The following is a 19,887-nucleotide window of genomic DNA, read 5'->3' on the forward strand; positions in this document are numbered from 1 at the left end:
AATATGCTGTCTAGGTTTGTTACAGCTTTACTTCCAAGGAGCAAATGTCTTTTAATTTCATGGGTACAGTCACCATCTGCAGTGATTTTAGATCCCAAGAAAAGAAAATCTGTCACTGCATCCACTTTTTCCCCTTCTATTGGCCATCAAGTGATGGGATCAGATGCCATGATCTTCATTTTTTGAATGCTGAGTTTTAAGTCAGCTTTTCACTCTCCTCTTTCACCCTTATCAAGAGGCTATTTTAGTTTCTCTTTGCTTTCTGCCATTAGAGTGCTATTGTCTGCATCTCTGAGGTTGTTGATAATTCTTTCAGTAAACTTGATTCCAGCTTGTGATTCATCCAGCATTCACTCATCCAGTACATCATTTCTCATGATGTACTCTGCATATAAGTTAAATAAGCAGGGTGACAATATACAGCCACGATATACTCTTTTCCCAATTTTGAACAAGTCTGTTGTTCCATGCCCAGTTCTAACTGTTGTCATACTATTCTTAATTGAAAATTATTAAATTAAATTTTATTTGAATTTAATAGAAGAAAAAGGAAATAAAACCGAAGGAACTGATGACCTTCCAACAAAATTTTTTTTCATGGTAAAAGACACATATCCTTTTTTCTAAAAGTATCTCTTTAGAATTAAGGAAAGCTCATGGAATTAAAGGACTTGGGTCATTATATTTTTTAACCATATGGTTGATATGTAGACAGCATCTATTCTTTTCTTGGACTTCCCTCATGGCTCAGCAGTAAAGAATCCACCTGCCAATACAGAAAATGTGGGTTTGATCCCTGAGTTGTGGTGGGAAGATCCCCTGGAGAAAGAAATAGTAACCCACTCCATAATTCTTGCCTGAGAAGTCCTATGGACAGAGGAGCCTGGCAGGCTGCAGTCCATGGGGGTTACAAAAATGTCAGACACCATTCAGTCACTAAACAACAACAGCTTCTTTCTTGCTTTGCAATATAAGGAAATCAGCTCACTTCTAACACCACTCCCTCTTCTATTTTCTAACTCCAAATTTGCATTTCATCTATTATTAATTTATATTTTCAAGGTTTATAATATTCACTTTACACAGTTGCTCCGTTTTACATCTACAGTTAAATAAATTCAATGTTTTCCATCGTACCTTTTGTGATGCTTCTGGGTTCCCACATCCTTTAATTTGGTTCATCTCTTAACTGGTTAGACTTGACTGTCAAGCAGTTTTTAAAAAGGATCACCGGGTTCATTTTCTTCCAGAATTCACACATGCTTAAAATTACTCGTCTCATGTCTTTGCTTTTTAAGGACAATTTTAAAATTTGGCTGGGTATAAAATTATCGGGACACAATATCCTTGCTTTAGAACTTGTTCCGCTGTCTTCTGGCATTGAACATTCTGTGGAAAAGTCCAAGTACAAACTTTTTTTTTTTAATCTTCACTCATAGTTGGCTTGCATTTTTCTGACTGGATGTTCATAAAGTTCTTAATTTAGCTTTGGAAATTAGTAGCCTCAGTAGATTTTATCTTGGAGTAGAGCTCTTTCAATTTGAAACACAGCATGTCCTTTTCATCTGCAGATTCAAGTAATTCCAGATTTCAGGAAACTTCTCTCTCTCTCTCATTCTTTATTCATGTTTTTTTCCTGTTGCCCTCATTCTTTTCTTCATGATTTCTAATTACTCACAGTTGGTTTCTCCTTTGTTTCTCTGATTATTTTCAGCCACATTTCCTCCTCTTCTCCTCTTCCATCTCTTCCTCTTCTTCCTTGTTTTCCTCCTCCTCCTTTTCTTCTTTATTTTTTGCTTTTTAATGGACTCTCATCTCTATAATGGCTTTCTTCTCTTTCATTTCTAGGTTCTTCAAGCTTACTTTTATCTTTTTGTCCTGCAATATTTTCTTTGAATTTTTCTATATTTTTAGGTATTTTTAAAACCAAAGATTGCATTTAGGTAACATTTAAGATTATGAAGTATACTACCTTGTTTCCTGATGTAAGCAGTCTTCAAATGTATGTTGCTTTACCCATCACACTCCACATTTATGAAAAGATCTTTTGTTATTTTCCTTCTGATAATTTTATCTTTAAGCATGTCCATCTTTTTCCTAGAGAGTTCAAATTCACTTTGTTTATTACATAGATTTACTCTGCACATTTCATTCTTAACTTTAACTTAAACTTAACTTTAAGTGTGCGTGCGCTTAATTGCTCAGTCATGTCCAACTCTTTGCAACCCATGGACTGTAGCCTGCCAGGCTCCTCTGTTCATGGAATTCTCCAGGCAAGAATACTGGAGAGGGTAGCCATTCCCTTCTCCAGGGCATCTTCTTGGCTCAGGGACCTAACCTGGGTCTCCTGCATTGCAGGTGGATCCTTTACCATCTGAGCTACCAGGGAAGCCCTTGAGAGCATATACTTTCCTCAAATTTTTGCACTAAAAGATCTGGGGTGGTAAAATTTCTTAAGTCACAAACTCCCTGAATTCCACTCACCGAGGCCATCTTTCTTGGCCATAAGCCTAGACTACTAACCATAAAAACGGCCTGTCTTTAACTCTTTTGGACTCACCTTCTATAGTGCAGAATGAATATCTAAATCACATTTCTCTATCTTACTTGCCTGTGTCCTTAGATCTCATCACTCTAACCAGAAGATCATTGGATTTGCATTTAAGAATTGTGACCCTTTCTTTAAGGCGAAACTGTATCCTGCCTGAGGTTGGAGGATATATGTGTTGGCTCTCAGCAACCTCCCTCACCGTAATTCAAACTTCATAATATTTGGCAGATTTCCTCATGGTTTGGGGTTATGGCTATTTCCTTATTTCACTGATGATGGCTTTCCCCTTCTACTTTTCATTTTTTGTCACTGTTGTTGGTGGGTTTTAGTAACAGAGTAAAGGCTACTTTTTTTCTGCTGTTTAATCAGAAATCAGAATTTTAAACATCAGAAGAAACTCAGGAGCTAAGTTTTTACGGCCAATAAGATTGTGTTTCTCTAATTATGTATATGGGTTAAGTACATTTTAATATTCTAATAATGGCTGCACTGTACCACTTCATTTATTTTAATAAACGTTTTAGATTTGAAATTCATGGTTCATGCAATACTATTAATCAGGTTAGATGAGAGCAGAATGCAAATGATGTTATAAGACAGAATCACTAGTTAAGAATGACTGCATATTTCTCATATATAAAATATAAAAAAAGAGGGAGAAAAATGCCTGGGATATACTAAGGGCTCAACATTCATGTTCCCTTCTTTCTATACCTAATAACATATATTCAGTAGGTTAGAGAAGAAGTTAGAATTGTCAACACATCTTTTGCTAAGGCTCCTAGCTGCTTAAATCAAATCCCTTATGACTATACAGTGGAATTGAGAAATAGATTTAAGGGACTAAATTTGATAGACAGAGTGCCTGGTGAACTATGGACAGAGGTTCATGACATTGTACAGGAGACAGGAATCAAGACCATTCCCAAGGAAAAGAAATGCAAAAAAGCAAAATGGCTGTCTGAGGAAGCCTTACAAATAGCTGTGAAAAGAAGGGAAGCAAAAAGCAAAGGAGAAAAGGAATGATATTCCCATTTGAATGCAGAGTTCCAAAGATTAGCAAGGAGAGATAAGAAAGCCTTCTTCAGTGATCAATGCAAAGAAATAGAGGAAAACAATAGAATGGGAAAGGCTAGCGATCTCTTCAAGAAAATTAGAGATATCAAGGGAATATTTCATTCAAAGATGGGCTCAATAAAGGACAGAAATGGTATGGACCTAACAGAAGCAGAAGATATTAAGAAGATGTGTCAAGAATACACAGAACTGTACAAAAAAGATCTTCACAACCCAGATAATCACAATGGTGTGATCACTCACATTCACCTAGAGCCAGACATCCTGGAATGTGAAGTCAAGTGGGCCTTGGGAAGCATCACTATGAACAAAGCTAGTGGAGGTGATGGAATTCCAGTTGAGCTATTTCAAATCCTGAAAGATGATGCTGTGAAAGTGCTGCACTCAATATGCCTGCAAATTTGGAAAACTCAGCAGTGGCCACAGGACTGGAAAAGGTCAGTTTTCATTCCAATCCCAAAGAAAGGCAATGCCAAAGAATGCTAAAACTACCGCACAATTGCACTCATCTCACACGCTAGTAATTAATGTTCAAAATTCTCCAAGCCAGGCTTCAGCAGTACGTGAACCGTGAACTTCCAGATGTTCAAGCTGGTTTTAGAAAAGGCAGAGGAACCAGAGATCAAATTGCCAACATCCGCTAGATCATGGAAAAAGCAAGAGAGTTCCAGAAAAACATCTGCTGCTGCTGCTGCTGTTAAGTCGCTTCAGTCGTGTCCGACTTGTGCGACCCCATAGACGGCAGCCCACCAGGCTCCGCCGTCCCTGTTTTATTGACTATGCCAAAGCCTTTGACTGTGTGGATCACAATCAACTGTGGAAAATTCTGAAAGAGATGGGAATACCAGACCACCTGACCTGCTTCTTGAGAAACCTATATGCAGGTCAGGAAGCAACAGTTAGAACTGGACATAGAAAAACAGACGGTTCTAAATAGGAAAAGGAGTACATCAAGGCTGTATATTGTCACCCTGCTTATTTAACTTATTTGCAGAGTACATCATGAGAAATGCTGGGCTGGAAGAAGCACAGGATGGAATCAGGATTGCCAGGAGAAATATCAATAACCTCAGATATGCAGATGACACCACCCTTAGGGCAGAAAGTGAAGAGGAACTAAAAAGCCTCTTGATGAAAGTGAAAGAGGAGAGTGAAAAAGTTGGCTTAAAGCTCAACATTCAGAAAATGAAGAACATGGCATCTGGTCCCATCACTTCATGGCAAATAGATGGGAAAACAGTGGAAACAGTAGCTGACTTTGTTTTTTGGGGTTCCAAAATCACCACAGATGGTGATTGCAGCCATGAAATTAAAAGACGCTTACTCCTTGGAAGGAAAGTTATGACCAACCTAGAGAGCATATTCAAAAGCAGAGACATTACTTTGTCCACAAAGGTCCATCTAGTCAAGGCTATCATTTTTCCAGTAGTCATGTATAGATGTGAGAGTTGGACTATAAAGAAAGCTGAGTGCCAGAGAATTGATGCTTTTGAACTGCGGTGTTGGAGAAGACTCTTGAGAGTCCCTTGGACTGCAAGGAGATCCAACCAGTCCATCCTAAAGGAGATCAGTCCTGGGTGTTCACTGGAAGGACTGATGTTGAAGCTGAAACTCCAGTACTTTGGCCACCTGATGGGAAGAGCTGACTCATTTGAAAAGACCCTGATGCTGGGAAAGATTGAGGGCAGGAGGAGAAGGGGATGACAGAGGGTGAGATGGTTGGATGGCATCACCAACTCAATGGACATGGGTTTGGGTAGACTCTGGCAGTTGGTGATGGACAGGGAGGCCTGGCATGCTGCGGTTCATGGTGTCACAAAGAGTTGGACACGACTGAGCAACTGAACTGAACTGAACCAGCTGCCTATTGAGCGTAATGATAAACGAATGCTCTTCTTATTATAATAAGAGCAGGGTGAGATGGATTTAGCCTGTCAAGTATTCTGCGCTTCCCAGGTTTACAAATCTTGGAGAACACTTGCTAATTATATACAACTAATAAATCTTTCAAAAAAAAATCTGTGAGGTTGTTTTATTCAGTGTCTCTCTAATAGTCTAGTGGAATATGATGCCAGAACTCTAATTGCAACCCAAATTCTCTTGTTTCTCACACACACTACACAAGGAGCTCGAGGCTTAGAGAGCTGTTGACAAACACAATCACACAGTAAAGCTGCTGTTTCCTTACTGTGCTGTCCTCATGCTATTAGACAACGTGTCCAGTGACAGCTGTTTCAGTACCAGTATCTGCACAAACCTACTAACTCCATTCACAGCCTGTCTCCCAACTGCCTTTGCACTTCCACAAGGTCACACAACTCAGTAAAAAGTTTGGTGGAGTGCAAAGTCTGAGAGCTAACAAAACACATCAGTACAACTCAGATACATTGAGTATACTTTTTTTTTTTTTTTTAATTTCAACCGAAGAATTAGGCAGAAAGACCTCTAAGAGCTCCTAGGAAAATAATTTACAAATCCCATAAATGCTGTTGGTAGGCTGGTTATTTAGAAAGTAACCTCTTCCAAAAGGGTTGAAGCACCACAAATTAAATTTTAAACTGTCAAAGTCATCTGTGATATCCTCTGTACTCCCCAAGAGGCACTGTGTACCATAAAATCACCCCAATTCTGGGCCTGGGATTACAGGTCCTTTCTCCTGAAATCATCAAGTCTTCTTCTCTACGTGAATTAAAAAAATAAAAATTGATGACTGACCAACTACGTAGTTGCCAGGTGCTGAGAGACTACAGCAGAACACAACTATAGTCTTGTTTTAAACAGTTGCCAGCTGAGGACTGTAGTGTCTTTCCAAATGTTATACTATACGTGTGTGTGCAGTCTCTCAGTCTTCACCAACTCTTTATAGCCCCATGGACTGTAGCTCCCCAGGCTCCTCTGTTCATGGGATTTTCTAGGCAAGAATACTGGAGTAGGTTGTCATTTCCTTCTCCAAGGGATCTTCCTGACCCAGGGGTCGAACCCATGTTCTTTGTGTCTCCTGCACTGGCACGCAGATTCTTTACCACTAGTGCCACCTGGGGAGAAGGCGATGGCACCCACTCCAGTACTCTTGCCTGGAAAATCCCATGGACGGAGGAGCCGGGTGGGCTGCAGTCCATGGGGTCGCGAAGAGTCGGACACGACTGAGTGACTTCACTTTCTCTTTTCACTTTCATGCATTGGAGAAGGAAATGGCAACCCACTCCAGTGTTCTTGCCTGGAGAATCCCAGGGACGGGGAAGCCTGGTGGGCTGCCGTCTATGGGGTCACACAGAGTCGGACACGACTGAAGTGACTTAGCATAGCATAGCATAGTGCCACCTGGGAAGCCCATTATACTATATATATTTAGCATATGGTGTGTGTGCTAAGTCACTTCAGTTGCATCCAGCTCTTTGCGACCCCATGGACTGTGGCTGCCAGACTCCTCTGTCCATGGGCTTCTCCAGGCAAGAATACTGGACTGGGTTGCCATGCCCTCCTCCAGGGTGTCTTTCCAACCCAGGGATTGAACTGGCGTCCTTTATGTCTCCTGCATTGGCAGGTGGGTTCTTTACCACTAGCATCACGTAGGAATTTAGCATATTATTGCTTCTGAATTTATCAAGGTAAAGAGCAACACCAGGTAACAATCATATAAGAAATTATATCCGAGGTTATTTGGACACTGTGTTAGTTCTCCAGCACAAAAACTAGGCAACTTCAACAATAGAAATTTGCTATCTTACAGTTCTGAAGGCTAGACATCCCAAACGGAGGTGTTGGCAGGGCTGGTAATTCCTTCTGAGGACTGTGAGGAAGGGCTCCGCCCCAGGCCTTTCTCCTCAGCTTGTAGATGACTGTTCTCATGTTCACATGACACACTCCCTCTATATCTGTCTGTCTCCAAATTTCCTACTTTATAAGGGTACCAGTCGGAGAAGGCAATGGCAACCCACTCCAGTACTCTTGCCTGGAGAATCCCAGGGAGGGGGTAGCCTGGTGGGCTGCAGTCTATGGGGTCGCACAGAGTTGGACACAACTGAAGCGACTTAGCAGCAGCAGCAGCAAAGGGTATCAGTGATGTTGGATTAGGGCCCACACGAATGACCCCATTTTGAGTTGATCACCTCTGTAAAGACATTATCTCTCAATAAGGCTACATATTCTGAGGTACTAGAGGTACTAGGACTCCAACATGGGAATTAGATAAGGTGAGACAATTTAAGGCACAAAAGACAGTACTGTGGAGTTTTGGTAGAAAGGATCCCCAGACACTACTCTCTTCTCCAAAGTTGCTTGTAAAATAATGCCGTGTTGGTTTAATTATGGGCTTCCCAGGTGGCGCTAGTGGTAAAGAACTTGCCTCCCAACGCTGGAGATTCAGCAGACCCAGAATTTGCTCCCTAGGTCAGGAAGATGCCCTGGAGGAGGGCATGGCAACCCACTCCAGTACTCTTGCCTGGAGAATCCCATGGATACAGGAGTATGGAGGGCTACAGTCCATGGGTCGCAAAGAGTCAGACACAACTGAAGTGACTTAGCACGCATGCGGTCTAATTATTCACTTTGAGCAACACTGTGGCTTCCTAAAATGAATACTTAAATGGCACTTTCCCCAGTGGAGATTGCTCCTAGAAGGAACATCTGATTTTGTTAATCTAGCACAGCTTCTGTCAAGATGCAGTTAAAAAAAATCCTGGATTTTACCTGGATCTTGACAGAAGAGCAAGTAGAAATAATCAGAAACAGAAATGCAGATGGCAAATAAAGGTATAAAAGAATTTGGTAATCAAAAATACAAGTTAGAACAAAATTCTTTTGACTACCAAATTGGCAGAACTTTCCAATCTTGTGGTGTTGGCAAGGGCACAGAATAGGGATCTGTTCACATACTTCTCTGGGAGTGGGTTTCAACCAGCTTCTTAACAGTAAAACCCGAACTGCCCCAAATTTAGACTGGGCACACTTAAAATGCTAGAATGCATATTCCTGGGCTCCACTGCTGAGAACATGAACCCATCCATCAGATATGGGGTCCTGTGTCTTTGGACTAGCATGGCGTATCCTGATACAAGCTATCCTCGGGCCACACGTGGGGACAGCGTGCTCTAGACTGTGGGTGGGGCTGGGCAAATCATCTCAGCAATGGGGCTGTGCAGGGCCTGCTGATCGAATGCAGAATGTCTTGTCCAATTAGGTTTAATTAATTGAGAGCAACATTTCAATGCTAAGACAAAAAGTACCAAGTCATACTTGCTACTGGTGGGCTTTGACGTTGGGTCACAAACAGTTCAGCTTTTACAGTATTTATTCTCTTTGGCATAGCAAATCAACTTTTGAAAAAAAAAAAAAAAATTCTACCCCAAGGATATAATCAGGTTTTATTCAAAACATTGGTAGGATTACAGAAATTATTTAAGAGTGGGTTCTAAAAATAAGAAGAGGATGAAGCTACTCTTAATAACTTTTCCTTAAAATTCTGGCTCTCGGTAGGAGAACTTAAAAGGGAAGAGTATGCTTGCTTTGGTCCCCCTATTCAGGCTTTGTTTTGCAAATGTTTTCTGGTTACCATGGCAACTTCTGGATTTCTCTGTGTAAATGGGAAATTGGGAACCTCGTCTTCTGAAAAAAAATGATTAGTGTGTTCTTTTTATCCTGGTAAGCTCATTGCGTGCTGACAAATTACATTCTGACAGCTCAGTTGTAATCTAAAGCATGCCTCTCTGGAGACTCTGAATACTAAAGTATTTCCAGGGATTGACAGTTATTCTTCATTTATATTTTTATGTATTTGCTTTCAATGAATTCAAGAGATAAGCTGAAGTGTTCCATACTTGCTATGCTTTTTAAATAATTCAGAAATGTATCCTCACTTGAAAAATCTGACATGTGTCAATTTGATTACCGTGCTCATGAATTGTGGTGTAAGGAAAGAACATAAGCTTCTGAAATGGTCAGACTTGGAGCTGAAGCCCAGTTCTGCCACCTACTAGCGGTGCGACCTTGCGCAAGCAGTCTAACTCTTTGAGCCTTAGTTTCCATCTATAAAATGAGAGTCAGAAATAATACGTACAAGTATCCACAACAGTGACAAGTCTACTGAGTAGGTTCTTGATAGAACATGGTAGTTATTACCAGAGAAAAAAATAAAAGCAAGCACAGAAACATCCAAAACCTATTAGACTTGGTTTAAAAGCAATCAGGCTTCACACAGGAAAAAAATGAATAAAATTTTAAAGTACTGCACAACCAGCATTATTAGAACTGGACTTCTCCAGGTTTCAGCTATTTATACTATTGCGAAACACTCAGTGGTAAATAATAGGAAAAGACTGTCAGAATTTTGTAAGATGGTAGAACAGAAGAGCTTATACAAAGGAAGCTCAAGGTCCTCAAAACTTTACACAACAATAATCTGAGAAGATGCAGTTGGCTCAAGTTAGAGGCATAACTTTGAAAGCGCAAATTCGCTAACAGGGGCCATGGTGAACCAGGGCCAGGAGCCCTCCCTGACCCGTTCAAGGTGAAGGGATGGAATTGTGAGAACAAGGCCTAGACGTCTTCCTCCGGGATGAGTCACTTTAGGAAGACGGTCAGCAAAGAGGCAGGGGTAGGTTTCGCCTCATGTTTTCCAGGAGCATTTATGATCTCCCATTTTTCTTTTTCATACTCCGTTCGTGGGCAGGACCCATTTACAGTCTGTACCTCTCAGTTTGCTGTTGATTAAACTATGTATGGAGGAGGAGGATTTTTAGTGAAACATGTTAAATCTTTCATTATTACACTCCCTACTTCTTAATCTGCTTTTATTCCTGTCCCTTCAATTACTGTGACAAATGAGCACGATGGATGACTTCGTGGGCAAAATGTTGAAACGATACACAAATGCAAAACACTGTAAACAACAGAAAATATTCTGAAATTAAAAACTAGGTGCAGCTCTCTTTAAGTGAAAATGATAATTTAAGGGTCCTTAAATCCATATTATATGTGGCACCTCAAATCAACATTTTTAAGCTAGTCTGTTGAAAAGTACTGATGCAGAACCAGTAAAACAACAATGAAACGAAGGGCCCAGCGCAATGACAGATGTCAACACCATGCTTTCACTACCTGATTTCCCATTTATCTGTCTTGTATTTAAGGTGGTACATTCCAAGGGGTGAAAATGGGGCAGAAGGAAAGTCGCTTGAGGGAGACTTTCTCAGACTACTTTTCCTCCCAGCTTATTGTCTCTTCTGCTGTTTGTCATCAGAGACAAGGTAGAACACAGAACTCAGGGAGCATGGTTTGAAAAGGAAAGTGCCTGTTTCCACACCACCACCACCCAAATCACCAGTAGCGCTACTTAATTCCTTTCAGTGCAGTGGCGCTGAATGAGATTTTTGTGACCCTCCATCTCCAATCAGTAACTGGTTGAGGCCCATGACCCAGCTGGGTTAATCCTGTCTCCTGCTTATGGTTCCAAGGCAAAATATAGGTGCCCAGTTAGGTGTGAATATCAGATTAGCAATAAATAGCTTTTAGCACAAGAATATCCCCAATATTGCATGGATGCATACTTCTATCACACACCATGGCAGTGTTCCTGGATCTGCCAACAAGAGCTGCAAATGCACAGAGCACTTCCTATGTTCCAGGTATTATTCTACATTCTTCATTCTCTAAACCCATGATAGCTAAATGCCAGTATATGGATGACTGGAGGTTAGGAAGAATAAGCTATGTAATTTTAAGTTTCAAAAATTAAGCAAAAATTCCTATAATGAAGACTTCCGATGAGTTGTCATGGGCTGGCTGCAAATCAATTTGTATAAAATTTAAAAATACAAAATTAAAAGAGACTAGATTTTAGCCCCTGCTCATTAACTAGCTAAAAGACCTCGAGAAAGTCTCCTCAATTCTCTGGTTCTAGGTTTCCTTTTCCTAAAACATGGGATTTGGATGAGATTATGTTTAAAGTCATTGCTGTCGCCCAGATTCCATTATATCTTACAGTGTGCAAACACAGCTTGCAGAGAAAAGCTTATTACCTCTGCAATCATTCTGTTGGTGTCACCCAAGAAAAGCAGATTCAGAGCTTCTTCCTCTGTGGCCGCCTGATGAAGAGACAAGTTTTTCAGGTGGATATTCTGATCGGGGTCCTCCAGGACTGTCACTTTCCTAGGGAAAAAGGAAACAACAGCTTTGAGAGGGAAAAGAACTTCAAGTCTTTCTTACAGGTTTCTTTTTTGAAGGCCGTATGTGTGACGCCTTGAATTTATAAAATCAAGACGTACCCAAGACACCAGACAGTACTGGATTAGCATCCAATACCGACATTCCCGACAGTACTACCAAATAGCTTTGGGGCTGAAAAGTCCATTACAAGCTCCTAATTCAAAGGCAGCTTTACTGGGAATCATCAGATCCCCAGAGCATCTGAAAATGCATATTCTTACTGAATTTAAAATGCCCGTGGATAACCTTCTACCTGTGTCAGGAAGCTTGGCTATGCCTCTTTTTTGCCATGTCATAATTCAGTTTCTTACATTAGGTGGTACTGATTTTTCTCCTTCTAATTTTTCCCTTTTGTTCAATTTCATATTACTTCAATCTATGTGACATTTCAAACTGGTTAGCTCACCAATTTAAACACGATGAAAATTGAGGCATCTGTCATCCCTCTGGGAGTTATTCCCTGGTTTTCTTATTAAGGTGAGTTAAAAATTCTCAAGAAGTCTTCTAATAAAATCCTAGTTTATAATTATTATTTTTATGTCCATCAGATATGTTTTTTGACCTTTCTTCTTTTACAACATCACTTTTCCTTCCATTGACTCCTTAGGTTTGGAATTACATTCACTTATTAAAACTCCTCAAGAGACATTTTGGTGCCAATACTGTTTCCTCCCACGTGAATCTTAACACTGTCTCCAGAGCTGGCTTGTCAAAACTCTCCTCAGAGTCCTGTTAGGACTTTCTGGCAACTTCTGGAACACAATTTGGCTAAATTCCTAAGAGTCTTCTTTGAAAGGACTACAAATTCAAGCAACAGAATTACTAAAGAGAGTTCCCTGTTACCTCTTGAGTTTTGCCTTCGTGATCATTTTTAAAATTGTTGAGGAAAGGAAATCTGTAATTCACAAGTGTTGCCAAGTGTCTCTCCGGGTGTCTGCACTCGCTCACAACAGCAGAACTGATGCCAGGAGGTCTGCTGGCATCATCTAGCCTGCCATCATCATCACGCCTCCCTTCAAAGTACCACCAACAAGTGGACATGTGTCACTCACCTACTGACAAAAACACACTTAGAAAACTTTAAAAGTGAAGATTTTGCAAAGCCCATAATTTTTCAGCCTTCCCTTCTGTAAGGGGACTCTCTGGATTTTCATATGTAATTTGTGGGCACTTAAAATACTAATTGCAGGAAGAAAGTGTAGTTTTTCCAGCCCATCTGTGACCAATATGTCACTAATAATGCAGCTCGTTGCCAAGTTTTGGACTTCTTTTTGTCTCCTTCAATAATACCAATGAGATGGAAAAAGATCTCTTCCCTTAATGGAAACAAGTGTATTTTATTTATTTTTCAACAAGGCTCATAAGTCAGCTTATTAAAAATGCTTTAAGAGTTAAAGAAAAAAGCTTGGAAAATATGAAGGCATTTTTTAAACTGAAATAGATGAATTGTGCTCTATTTTTAGGAACCCTCTTTATTCCTTAAGCTTTATTTCCACTGTGATTCTTCTGAAATGCTTGAGAAGGTTTGGTAAATGCAATCCCTAGGGATACAAAAGTCAGAATTCCTCCTAAATCTACAGATTCTACATCTCAAAGGTGAAAGAAGTTAAGTAATATGGGAAGGAAGATAAAAGCATGAAATGAGTGATGAGACAGTACATCAGAAGTGAGAAAAGAGGAGAGTTCTGTCTTTTACAACATGAAGAAGAAAACAAATTCTTCTACTCTGAGGCAAAGTAACCTGCAATATATGCTGTAAGACCAAGTCAGATACAGAACCATCCTGTGCAAGATCAGAAAAGGGGGAGACGAGGGAGCAGAAAATGATTCAAAGAGGAGGATGCCCACACTCCCTGGGCACCGAAAGACTCCTTTAATCCAGTCATTCTCACCCTGGCTGCATACAGGACCAGTCTTCAGAGCGTAAACCAAACAATACATCAGCACCAGGTGTCCTCTTTAAAGATATTGATTTGAATATTCAAATCAAATATGGGTGCGGACTGGGTACCAGAGTCTGTAAAGGCTCCAGGTGATTCTATCGTGCAGCCAAGATTGAGAGTTACTGACTTCATCTTTAATGACCATACAAGGTGGACAGATGGGAAGGTTTCTGGTTTCTTTATAGTTACTTTCCACCCAGCTCCACCTAAGCCCAAAGAGGAGAGTTACTCATTTTACTGGTTGAAGTCACTTTGGGTCATATATCTACTAACAGGCAAGGTCCCTGTGAATTTTAAAAAGCTTGTCCTTCCACAGGAAGTTTCCTTTTTCTACCTCCCTGACCATGCCACTGATGGGTAAACTAAGCCACCCATTAATCACAGCAATAACTAATGCTCAACTGGGGATTATGGATCTTCCTGGACATCCACAGGGTTTATATCATGGCTGAGTCAAAAAATCTAAATGTGATATCATACATAATCTCCTCACCATTACCTCACTGAAATTAAAAAAAAAAATGCAGAAAACCAGCATGCACAGAATTCTAAAAGTGTTCAACCTTTTAGATAACCTGAATGGCTCACTGATTCAGGTTACATTTACAAAGAATAGTTAGAAGCATAATATAGGAAGTATGGAATGTCATCGGCAGCATTTGGCTAAATCGCTCAGAGCCTCTGATCTGCAATGTCCTGCAGAAGTGTTATGCTTCTATATTTACTTCCGGGTGCTTGTCCAGCTGTGTCGCTGTGATCACAATTTGCATGTGCTTCAATTTTTCTGCATAGAAATCTCAGTCGTCTTTTGTAACTCATCACCATGTAATTTCTCTGACTCTTTTCTGATTTTTCACTTGAGCTTAGCCAAAAGGATGAGAAGCGATTCTTTTCTGGTTCTGTTTCCCTCACTATTTGCTTATTTTTGCCCACTGAGGTTTTGAAAAGTAAATAAAAAGACAGGTTGGTGTCTAGTTTAGTTTGGCTTCTCTCAGGGTTCTCTCCCTGCTCCAGGCTCATCTGCGGGCACCCTTTAATAAGAAGGCTCTGCCTCTGGCAACTTTCTGGAATCTTCTGTGGTACAACTTTCTCCAATCAGGGTCTCCCTTGCCAGTTCTTCTCCTCAGATTCTTTCCTGGTTTCTGCCCAATCCCTTGGGCATGAGGCTTTGGACTTTCCCTTATTGCCCTGCCTGCTCTTATTGAAAATTCCTTTTGCACTCACCCTCACAACCCACGTGTCAGCCCCACCCACTCTTACACTTTGCTCAGAGAAGCATGGCCTGAGCTGGGGGTACTTCTTCTTACCTAAATTGGTTAATCTGGGGGTGAGGATGTTTTAAACTCTGCTGTTGGTGGAGAATTTTTCAAAATCAGAGGAAATAAGAACCATTAGCAAAAGTTTCTTATTAAGTTGCTTCCTTCCCTGCCCCCCACCCCCAACTCCCCAGCTCTCTCACAAATCAATAGCTATTTCCTGAATCCTCAGTCCACTACTCTGTTCTGGCTATAATTTTCATAGCTTGAAAGAGGGCTTTATTGGAGTTTCTTAAATAAACATCTTAATTCCAAGATGGAAACCCCCCAAACTATTTATTTGATTCTCTTTGAAAGGGCCTGTGAATAGTTTTCTCTACAAAATGTTTCTAAAATGTTTAGATTTTGAGCAAGAAGTCCCTGATAGCCTTAACTTGGACCCCTAAGTGGAAAAGTTCTGCTAAGTACACTCAGCCTGTTTAATGATGGGGAAGAAGCAAGCTTTGTGTTTTCTCTGTAAACAGAGAATCTTTTCCATTTGGCTAAGTAGTTGGAATTTTTAGGCTTTCTAACTGACTGGAAGACATATAAGGAGCAATGGCCAAGCTCTTGTTCCCAATAATGGAAGCCATCAATGGGAGAACCCTCCCCACTCTCCATCCCACCTCCACGACATTCCAGTACCACCAACTCGCTGAACAGGGACTTTCCAGGAGTTATTACAATGAATCTGGTTTCTCACGTTCGTGTGATAGACAAATACTGCTATGGTGATTTCTATTTTTTTTTTTTACTTGCAGGGGCCCGACGTATTGGTACAGGCCTTGCACTACACAATGGCACCACGTTCAAGATGTTGCAATCCACATCCTGTGCCTGCAGATTTATTATGACACATGCTGGTCAGGGGCAGTTAACTGTCTTCTAACAAAACCAGCATATTACAACAATTTTCCAAAAGATGGCAGGGGTACCTTTTAATAATCATAGGAAGGTGCCATATAGACAAGAGGGAGCCCTGTCTAGTCACCTTGACTTTGAACAGTATCAATATCAAGAGCAGAGGGCCTCATAAAAATGGGAGGGTATCCATGAGGCTCTTCTAAATAACTGAAAGTATCTCACAGGTTGTAAACACAGCCCTGCTATTCATTTCAGTAAAGAGAAAATTCTACAGTTTCGTGTTTTTCAACCTCATTCCCTCTCACCCCAACCAACCCATTTTCAGCAGCTCTCTACAGGCAAGATTTGGGGGAAGGGAGGATATACATTTTTAGGAGAAGTATGTAAAAGGAGCCCTCCTTCCTGCATTTAAACAATTTCAAAGGTAGACTTTCTTCAGATTGACTAAAAATCTCAAATATTTCTTGTTATAAAATATAAATAATTGAAACATACCACATAAGAAAGTTTTACGAATGTGCAATAAATTTTTCTGTTGGTCTTAATCTAGATAGATTGGGCTAAAAGGATACTTTTTCTATTTAACCACTATTAAGATATTTTGAAAACTCTTCCTAATATCTTGAAAAAGATATCTTTTCTTTCTCATTTTATCTAATATTATACTTTCTTACTGATAAGGAAAATATAGCCAATCACATGACACTTTAGGTTGAGTTATTTATTTTAGCCTACAAAGTACCAGGTTCTCAACCAAATATTTAAGGAAGATGTTAAACCAACTATCTACAATTTTGTTCAAAAGAGAGAAGGAAATACTTCCTAACTCATACTATGAGGCCAGCATTACACTTTAACCAAACCAGACAAAAACATAATGAGTAAACAAAACTCTAGACCATATCTCTCATTAATATAGATGTAAAAATCCTCAATAAAGTATTAGCTAATCAAATCCAACAATGTATAAAAAAATTATACCCATGACTAAGTGGGATTATCTCAGATATATAAGGTTGGTTCAACATTCGAATATCAGTCAATACAATCCATCATATCAATGAACTAAAAAAGAAAATCACACCTAAGCATATTAATAGATGCTGAACAAACATTTGAAAAATTCAACGCCCATTCATGACAAAAAACTCTCAGTAAACTAGGAATAGAGAGGATCCTTCTCAACCTGATAATCTACAAAAAAACCTACAGCTAACATCATAGTTAATGGTGAGAAACTCAAAGCTTTCCTAGTAATATCAGGTACAATGTTAGGCTATCCCCTCTCATCATTCCTTTACAACATTATACTGGAAAGTCCTTGTTAGTGAAATAATTTAAGAAAAGAAAATAAAAGCTATACAGATTGGGGGAAAAAAAACATAAAGATGTCTTTGCTCACAGATGACATGCGGAAAACCTGAAAGAACTGATAAAAAAACTCCTGAAACTAATAAGTGATTATAACAACACTGCAGGATACAAAGTTAATATACAAAAATCAATTGTTTTCCTATATAACAGCAATTAACAAGTGGAATTTGAAATTAAAAACACAAAGCCATTTACCTTAACACTTAAACAATGAAATGTTTAGATATAAATCTAACAAAATATGCCCACCATTTATAGGAGAAAAATTACAAGATTCTAATGAGAGAAATCAAAAAACTAAATAAATGCAAGGTTTTCCATGTTCATGGGTAGGAAGACTCAGTCCTGTCCAGATGTGACTTCTTTCCAACTTGATATACATATGCAATGAAACCCCAATAATCCCAGCACATTATTTTGTGTATATTAACAAAATGATTCTGATGTTTATATGGAGAGGCAAAAGACCCAGAATAGCAAAAACAAAATTTAATGAGAAGAACAAAGTTGGAGGACCAACACTCCCCAACTTCAAGACTTACTATAAAGCTGTAGTAATTAAGATAGTGTAGTACTGATGAAACACAGAATTCAGAAACAGACTCATGTAACGACAGTCAGCTGATCTTTCACAAAGATATCAAGGCGACATAATGGCACAAAGACAATCTCTTCAAAAAGTGGTTCTAGGACAACTGGACCTCCACACACAAAGAAATGAATCCAGACACAGACTTCATACCACTCATAAAAATTAACTCAAAATGAATTACAGACCTAAATGTAAAATGCAAAACTATAAAACTCCTAGAAGGTAACACGGGAAGAAAACCCAGATGGCCTTGGGTACGGTGACATCTTTTTGGATACAACACTAAAGACATTATCCTTGAAGGAAATAACTGATCATCATTAAAATTAAAAACTTATGTTCTGCAAAAGACAATGTCTGAAGACGTAGAAGATAAGCCACAGACTGGAAGAAAACATTTGCAAAAGACACATCCGGTAAAGGACTGGTATCCAAACTATACAAAGAACACTTAAAGCTCAACGATAAGAAAACAAGGAACTCAATTTAAAAATGGGCCCAAAACCTTAACAGACACCTCACCAAAGAAGATGTACAGATGGCAAATAAGCATATGAAAAGATGTTCCACATCGCATGTCATCAGGAAAATGGAAATGTAAAAAATAATGAGATACCAGTACACACCTATTAAAATGGCCAAAACCTGGAACACCAATGACATCAAATGCTGGGATGTAAAGCAACAAGAATGCTCATCTATTGTTGGTGGAAATGCAAAAATGGTACAGCCATTTTGGTAGTTTCTCAAAAAACTAAACTATTCCTATCAACCCCAAACTTAGAGGCATCCAAGATGCCCTTCACCTAATGGATAAACTTTAGTACAAACAAACAATGGGACACTATTCAGTGCTAAAAAGAAATGAACTATCAAGCCATGAAAAAACACGGAGGACCTTAAATGCATATTACTAAGTGAAAGAAATGAGTCTGAAAGAGCTATATACAGAATGATTCCAACTGTGTGACATTTTGGGAAAGGCAAAACTATGGAGATAATAAAAAGAGATAATAAAAAGATTAGTGGTTGCCAGGGGTGGAGGTATGGGGTAGCGATGACTAGGCAGAGTGCAGAGGATTCAAAGTCAGTAAAAATACTGTGTATTATCATGACGGGTGCATGTCATTATAAATTTGTCCAAACTTGTGGAATGTTCAACACCAAGAGTGAAAATCTATGACAAATTATGGACTCTGGGTTGTTTTGATGTGTCTGTGTATGTCCATTCTTGGTAACAAGCATGTCATTTTGGTGAGTGATGCTGGTAATGGGACAGGCCATGCGTGTGTGTGAGGAGGAGACATAAGGGACATCTCTGTACCTTCCTCTCAGTTTTGTTGTGAACCTAAAACTAAATACTTTATCAAGAAAAAAAAAAAAGGTCCAAACTGAAAGCTGCTGCCGCTAAGTCGCTTCAGTCGTGTCCGACTCTGTGCGACCCCATAGACGGCAGCCCACCAGGCTCCTCTGTCCCTGGGATTCTCCAGGCGAGAACACTGGAGTGGGATGCCATTTCCTGCTCCAATGCAAGAAAGTGAAAAGTGAAAGTGAAGTTGCTCAGTCGTGTCCGACCCTTAGCGACCCCATGGACTGCAGCCCACCAGGCTCCGCTATCCATGGGATTTTCCAGGCAAGAGTACTGGAGTGGGGTGCCATTGCCTTCTCCAACTGAAAGTTGCAAAACATTTTTTTCTAACTGAAGTATAGTTGATTTACAGTAGTATACTAGTCTCAGGTATACAACAAGGTGATTCATTATTTTTATAGTTTTACTCCACTTAAAGTTAATGCACAATATTGGCTATATTCCCTGTGCTGTACAATATCAGATCAGATCAGATCAGTCGCTCAGTCGTGTCTAAATCTTTTCAACCCCATAAATTGCAGCACGCCAGGCCTCCCTGTCCATCACCAACTTCCGGAGTTCACTCAGACTCACGTCCATTGAGTCAGTGATGCCATCCAGCCATCTCATCCTCTGTCATC

At 39.8% G+C, this 19,887-nt stretch overlaps 1 protein-coding gene across 6 annotated transcripts in view; it reads right to left on the reverse strand.

Moving 5' to 3' along the window:
- Positions 1–19,887, reverse strand: part of KIF6 (kinesin family member 6) — a 422,193-nt gene that overhangs the window by 280,075 nt on the left and 122,231 nt on the right. For all 6 annotated transcript variants that reach the window (XM_027524813.1, XM_027524812.1, XM_027524814.1 and 3 more), the window contains exon 6: positions 11,644–11,773. In XM_027524813.1, coding sequence (XP_027380614.1) covers positions 11,644–11,773 — 130 coding nt within the window. The remainder of the gene's footprint in view (positions 1–11,643; positions 11,774–19,887) is intronic.

This window comes from Bos indicus x Bos taurus, chromosome 23 (assembly GCF_003369695.1).
Source record: "Bos indicus x Bos taurus breed Angus x Brahman F1 hybrid chromosome 23, Bos_hybrid_MaternalHap_v2.0, whole genome shotgun sequence".
NCBI classification, from domain to species: Eukaryota; Metazoa; Chordata; class Mammalia; order Artiodactyla; family Bovidae; genus Bos; species Bos indicus x Bos taurus.